Consider the following 7,485-nt stretch of genomic DNA (forward strand, 5'->3'; position numbering starts at 1 on the left):
CGGCCTGGATCTCCGCCCCCCCCCTACATTTTATAAATCCCTCCAAATCCTTGGACGCCATGCTCTCTGCCTCACCTATTGCATGTGTCTCCCCTCCCCCAAGTGGATCCTGTACGATCTCATCCCCTTCCCCCACCTCCTCCTTTTCCTTGAAAGGATACGGATCCTGTACACCTCCTGCAAACTCGATACTCCTCATCCGCTTGTCTCACCCATCCTCTCCCACCCTCGCCCACTGCTGCGCCTGTATTCCCGCATCCCACCCAATCTCTCCACCCTCCTTACCCTCTCCCAAGGTGGCTCCCGCCTGCTCACCCTCCCTGATGATGTCCTCCTCCCCTCCATCTACCCCTCCTATCAACTTTGATCCTCCCCCCCCCCACTTCCTGTGTCCTTTCCTTTAGACGCCCTCCCTCCCTTCCTCGTACACGGTTAGTGAACATTGGCGCGCCGGAGATCAACGCCTCGTGTTCTGTGTGTAACGCCGTTTTGTGCGTAAGTGGTTCAGTGTTATTCGTTTTGTGCACCTACGTTCACATGTGACAATTTTCGTTTCTGTCTGTGTCCAATTGTCTGAACAATTTTATCTTGGACTCTACGACCGTGAACGGCGCCTTGTATTTTAAAAAGTGTTTGTCTCCGTTTATATGTCCACCATCTTTTTTCTCTAATTGTCTTCATTGTATCTTTGTGTTTCTCTGCGGCCCAAGAGCGGCGTAGTATGCTGCTGCAGGCATACCTGTACACAGGTTTCAAAATGACAATAAAGAAAAAAAAAATCTCGGCAGTGGGTCAGTCGGAGTGAGGTTAGGTCAGTCTCGCGTCTCCAGTTACTGGTCTGTCCCTCGTTCGCATTTGTGCGACAGTTAGTGTCTGTCTGTCGCCAGAGTGCTAGTATGTCCGTCGTTTGGATAAAAGTTTAAGCCAGAAATTGAGTGTCTTGCCACTCCGCCAGTAATAGAACTCAGCTAGTGGTCGCCCGGTCGGGGATGAGTTCCTGCATCTGAGTCTGCGCGTTAGACCGCCAGTCTGCTCGAGTTTCTCAGGCAATGGGCATTGGCGGTTGGGTCGGTCGGTTGGTCGGTCGCGCATGAGACACGGGATGACTGGCCCGCCTTGAGCGTCGGCGCATGTTAGGTCCCCACATGAGGCCAGTGGGCCGCGCCGTATGGAAAGGGGTATTGACACGAGAGCAACGGGAGTCGACCCACGACATCGGGCTGGCCGGGGCGAGCTGCGACGCCTTGAGACGGGAGGCCGGCGCGCCTTCCTGCGTCCGTTGAAGCGGCTGGCAGCGGACGGTTCGGGAGAGCGTTGGGGGTGCTGCGCCAGGTCTTCGCCAGAAATCGCAGGTTATTAGAAGTTAAGTGACTGGAGGTATGTTGTTTCGTTTACTTGTTAAATTCTACTTGTTTTCTTGGTGAGGTCACCAGCCGCTTTGTTTTGGGGTCGTCCCACCATTCTTCTCCGTTTGCCCACCCGCGGGAAGGTGGTTATTTGTGAAGTGGGTAGTCCGTTTTTCCCTTGTGGAGTTGGGGAGGGTTACAGCAATCTGTGGTTCGGGTTGTTCAGTAATCCCCCTGTCAATCTTCCATACGTTAATAGCTGCCTCTGTCATGTTTGTCGTATTCGGTGTTAACGAATTTATAGAATTAAGGTGTAAAGGCCGAATTCCTGAAATATGTTTTTATTTTGCCTATTATCTTGCGAGGTGGTATATGTGTAATGTAGAGCATGTTATACATTTTATGTAAGTCTGAATTTCATGGGTTTTATTTAAATAGTCATTTTTATAAAGTTGGCACCCTTCCACCATAAGAGTCCTTTTAAAAACAAATTGCACTTTCGGTAGCAAGTAATTTCTTAGTGTCGGTGTTTGTACCATTTCCATCCCTCTTACAGGGTGCATAGTTAATGTGTTTGTGTGAGTTGTTAAAATTTTTAGTTTAAAGTAATCTGGAGTGTTCCAGATTGCACCAGTGTAGTCTTTCAGAGGTTGTGAGCGGTCGTGACTACGGCCGTGTTGAAAGGGAGCGGCAAGCTTCTCAGCCCGAAGGCTCATAATGTCAGTACTGTTTTTTCTGTCTCTAATTAAAATTGTAACTTGATATTTCGAGGGTGCTTTTCTGCTTATAAATTTTAAAATCTGTTATGAAAAGGCTTTTGTGAATAAAATTCCCATTTGTTAACAGTAATTTCATTTTCATCAGTTACTCCCAGGCAACTACTTCCACGCTCACCTAGTGTGATTAAATGTGTTTATGTTCTTGATGAATTGCTAGTAAATAAAATAAATTGTTTAAGAAAAGATTTTGAAACTAAATTCACTGTTCACCAACTTTATATGAGGAGCAGGGTAAATTATGTTCTTGGATTCGACAAGTGCTTCTTGCATAACATTGTGTGGTCCTAGTTCTAGTGATTGACGTTTAGGCCAATCTTTTTTTTTATAATGAAGTGCTTTGTTGCGGTTGTCCTAGCGGCACAAGAAGCAACACAATTTGGTGTAGCACTGTTGTAGCCCAAGTGATACGTCTATGACTTTCAGGTCCCCGGAAATCTGCCGTTTAAACTTGCCGTAGTTCAATAGCAATAACAACGGTTTCATGTTATGTTTATTTCATGTAAGGCGCATATCCAGTCGAAATCGATAGTAACACATCGCCATTATGCAGTGGCACACACTTGAACTTAATTTGGAAGAGTCGACGAACAACTACCACTGATCACTTTTATAGTCAATGTATAGCTGTCTTTAGTCCCTGTACATTACTGCAAAATATGGCGGTTACGAAACGGTCATATTTACCGTCCTGTCAAGACAATTACTTTGTTGTAGACTTGACGCCAACAACTTAGCTTTCGGCAATTCCAGATCTCTCGCTAGGTCATTAAGTTTACCCCGTCTTATTTTGTAAATCTCTGTACACTCATCGTTACACAGAAAACTAGGATCTTTCGAAGAACTGGAGGTTGAAGGTGATGGTGCAGCACAAGTTTCACTACCGCCCTCGTCACTATCACAGTGAGGTGGGACACGAACTGCCAGGCCGTCTCCGCGAGGCAAGGGTCGCACGGCCGATGGTACGTTAGGATATGCCAAGGGAGACTTTTTCTTCTTGGAAATACCGCGTGTTAATGAAGTTACAGCACGGCCGACGGAATGTTGGGGTATATCAAGGAAGACTTTTTCTCCTGGAAACACCTTGTGCGAATAGAGTAAAAATCATTGACATGGTTTGATGCTTCTGGCTGGATCATGGGTATAACAAAGCCCGTGGAAGATGTTTTACGATTCAGCCGCGAATGAAGGCCCCAGTTTCGCAACCGAACTACAAACTATACGCCTTCCTAACATAAGGGACAGGATGATAGGACATCTGTTAAGAAATGAGGGAATGACTTCCATGGTACTGCAGGGAGCTGTAGAGGGCAAAAACTGTAGAGGAAGACAGAGATTGGAACACATCCAGCAAATAATTGAGGACGTAAGTTGCAAGTGCTACTCTGAGATGAAGAGGTTAGTAGTGGAAAGGAATTCGTGGTGGGCTGCATCAAACCAGTCAGAAGACTAATGACCAAAAAGATGACTTTATTGCCCATCTTGGCGATGGAAACCTGTCCGCATATGTAGCAAAAATTGTCAGGACCTTACACATTTGCGAGGCACACTGAATCACAGGAACTAGAATGACCACATGGACTAACTGCACTTGAGTAACAAGTTCTTCCAGTATACGAACGGAAGACATCTCGTAACGACTGAAACTGCGCTTTGCGGTATCGTCCACTAGCCAGGTTTCCGCACTAGCAGATACGCTCGCAGACTGTTATGCAGCCGAGGGCGCTGCCACGAACGATTACGCCACTGCCAAAGAGATGCAAGCGTCACCTTTTGCCAGTTGAATAACACTTAAGACTTTCATAGTGGCCATGGTTCGATTTTTCTGAATATACACTGTATTGAAGAATTGAAGAGTGACATATTTATGAATCTTGTGTATCTGTATATATTTCTAAATTCAGATCTAATGTTAGCAACTGACGCTGGAACCTACACCAACAAAGTTATGCATTATTTTTACAGTTTGATATTAAATCTAGAATAAATTAATATCTGAATTCTGTGTTCATGAACGGCATCTGTTCCGTTCTCCTGTATCCACTAAAGAACCACACGGCGTGCAAGGAAAACATAACACGCTTAAATTAAACATGCTCGGCTCCTCCCTACGGCTTCCACTTCCCCTTGTTGCTACGAGGCGAGGCTAAAAATAGCGACAAAATACACACAGCTATTCAGGTTACCTTCCATTCAGAAGGCTATTGCACGCAGCGACTGTTACATTGAATTGTAAATAATATATTTCAGCTTTCAGTCGTCCTTTTCAAATTATATTGGCAGATCTAGATTTCAGCTAGAAACTAGCCATTCTCAATGCTAAGAATACAATAGGTACATAGTTAGATGATATCATAAAAAAGTTGTTGCAATAATGGCTTAACTCATATGGTTTGTATATTACATACCACTATCATTTTTGGTCAGTGCATGTAATACCTGTTGGTGTGGCATTGTTAGCCAGGAGGCCCTTTCTGTGGAGAGTTCGGCGGCCAGGTTGCAAGTCTTATTTCAGGTGACGCCACACTGGGCGACTTGGGGTGTCGGCAATCACGAGCGGAGAGAATCTCCAACCCGGCCGGGAATCGAACGCGGGGTCCCTACGTGGTAGGTAAGCACTTTACCACTCAGCTAAGCACCGGACATGCTACACGTATATAATGTTTTGACTAATGACGTATAGTAGTATTATTTACAGGCTACGTCAGTGAGAAGTAGAGATGGGAAAAACCGACCGATTAAAACTGATATCGGGTCTCCGGGTTCGATTCCCGGCAGGGTCAGGGATTTTCGCTGCCTCGTGATGACTGGGTGTTGTGTGATGTCCTTAGGTTAGTTAGGTTTAAGTAGTTCTAAGTTCTAGGGGACTGATGACCATAGATGTTAAGTCCCATAGTGCTCAGAGCCAGAGCCAAAACTGATTTCGGTATTTTAGTTCTGAAAAACCGGCATTTTTAGGTATTTGTTTTGATTTCAGTTGTAGCACGTGCGCCGCAAGGGATTAGCCGAGCGGTCTGGGCGCTGCAGTCATGGACTGTGCAGCTGGTCCCGGCGGAGGTTCGAGTCCTCCCTTGGACATGTGTGTGTGTGTTTGTGTTTGTCCTTAGGATAATTTAGGTTAGGTAGTGTGTAAGCTTAGCGACTGATGACCTTAGCAGTTAAGTCCCATAAGATTTCTCACACATTTTTTTATAGCACGTGCTTCCTATTTTTTACTAAAAATCTAAATATCAATCAGCGGTAGCTGCAGTGCTAATTTTATTGGTTTTTGAAGAACCCTTTTTAAAAAACGAGTAATGTTTACTCGCACGAAGTTTCTATTGCTTCGAAATATTACGTTACTACACGAAAAGGGAAAAGCGATAGGTAATATTTTAAGAACAATGCCAACAGAAACGAACAACAAACGTATGGGCAACTACTGGTACAGCATTGCTTAGACAATGATGTTGGCAACTACTGGTACAGCATTGCTTAGACAATGATGTTGGCAACTACTGGTACAGCATTGCTTAGACAATAATGTACGTGTTACCATGCGGCGTGTGCATGCAGTGTGTGAAACTTGCCCCATCTGGTCTGTGTGATCGTTTTACGATGTCGTCGTCGGACGTTAGTTGTGTTACAAAATAACATCCCTTGTGCGGAAGTCTTTAACAGACCGCAGTACCAGTGAGGTACAATGCTCAGTTTCCTTCAAAACATCAGCAATGGAAGGAGCCGCAAAAATTGCGACACTATACAAGGAGAAAGCTTGTAACTTAACAACTCATTCATATTTTACTATAAAAACTGAAAGTGCCTGATCTGTTGCCTGTGTCTATGAAGTATGCCTTTTTCTGCTTCTAGCCCTTGAAAAGGGACAAATTAACACGGATTATAGAGATCCTCAACATCAGTTTTCACCATTTAGCAGTGACTATTTCAAATGCCCAAATAGTGGTATAATCCCTCATTGCTACATATTTTTTTAGAAGAGTCTCAATAAAAGAATCAATGGAAGACTACTGATGATTTTTTGTTTTATTCAAACACCTATCACATTTCGAGAAAAGCAGTGAAAAGTGGATGGAAAAAGTTTTCTTTCTGTTTAGCAAGTATTCTGATTGTGTGTGACGTGAATCCAAGGGAGCAAAATTTATCAGTCTTTGTTCGATTTCTATATTTATTACCGGAAATACTGGTAATAAAAAGATTTAAAATCGGTTATTTCAGAAACAGGTTTCTTGTGGGCGTAAAACTGGCGTTGGAAAAGCCGGTATAACGGAAAACCGGTTGTTTCAACAACAACAGCCGTCCCTAATGAGAAGCCACGGCAGTAAAAGTCACCGGTTGAGACGACAGTGCAGAACACTGCAGCGGAAGGAGGAGGTGCAGTACGTCAGGCGCGGAAGCGCTTTCGGAGGAAATAGCCGTATTCTTGGGCGGAACATGAATGCGGAATTGTAGGCGGGGCGGCCAGAAGAAGCGCCTGCGACGGTGGCTGCCGGGGGCCGCGGCCGCCATAAAGGGAGCAGCTGCGAGCGCGCGGCCGTTACCGGCGCCCCTTCTCAGCCCCCACCCCCACCCCCATGCCGCACTCACGGCTATCTCTCGCTGCGTTATTAAAGAAAGCCACGCGCCGAGCCGAGCCGCCACCCCGCCAGGGAATTCCCCGAAACAAGGGCCGGCGACGGCGAGAACTTTTGTCGACTTGCCGGCGCGGCGCGTCGCGTCCCACGGATTACACATCGGCAGGCGTCTACATTGTCTCACGTCCGCATCGCTAACGGAGTACCGCCCTATTGTCCCGTCTCCGTTTAATCCTCTTCCTCGCGCCAGGAATTTACAAACTCGGAAGAGCACACTGCTTTGTGTGTTTCATCCGGAAAGTGTCTCGGCCTTCGCTCCAAAGCTCGATACAACATTCTTCTGTATCTACTCGCAGTGTGAAGCCGAACCGTACCGACAAAATTTCGGAGGTTATTCAGGGATATTTTCTGAATATTATGGTATCTGCTGTTGCTATACATCTATAAACATACTCCGCAAGTCCACAGCACGGTGCGTGGCGGAGGGTACCTTGTACAGCTCCTGGACATCTCCTTTTCTGTTCCACTCGCAAACTAACGAGGGAAAACATCTATACGGCTCCATTCGAGCCATTATCTCTCTTATCTTATCTTCATGATCTGCACGCGAAATGTACTTTGACAGCAGGAGAATCGTTTAGCAGTCAGCCTCAAACGCCGGTTCTCTAAATTTTCTCGATAGTGCTCGTCGAAAGAAAAGTCCCCTTCACTCCAATGATTCCCAACTGAGTACCCGAAGCATCTCCGCAATACTCGCGTGTTGATCGAACCTGCCGGTAACAAATCTAGCAC

At 45.7% G+C, this 7,485-nt stretch overlaps 1 protein-coding gene across 1 annotated transcript in view; it reads left to right on the forward strand.

The window, feature by feature from the left end:
* The window catches only part of LOC124776151 (sterile alpha motif domain-containing protein 1-like), an 82,559-nt gene extending 75,829 nt beyond the window's left edge, over positions 1 to 6,730 (forward strand). The window contains exon 4 of the mRNA XM_047250988.1: positions 6,572 to 6,730. Within this exon, the coding sequence (XP_047106944.1) occupies positions 6,572 to 6,730 (159 nt within the window). The remainder of the gene's footprint in view (positions 1 to 6,571) is intronic.
* The last annotated feature ends 755 nt before the right edge of the window (positions 6,731 to 7,485 follow it).

Source organism: Schistocerca piceifrons, chromosome 2, assembly GCF_021461385.2.
Source record: "Schistocerca piceifrons isolate TAMUIC-IGC-003096 chromosome 2, iqSchPice1.1, whole genome shotgun sequence".
In the NCBI taxonomy this organism is placed as follows: domain Eukaryota; kingdom Metazoa; phylum Arthropoda; class Insecta; order Orthoptera; family Acrididae; genus Schistocerca; species Schistocerca piceifrons.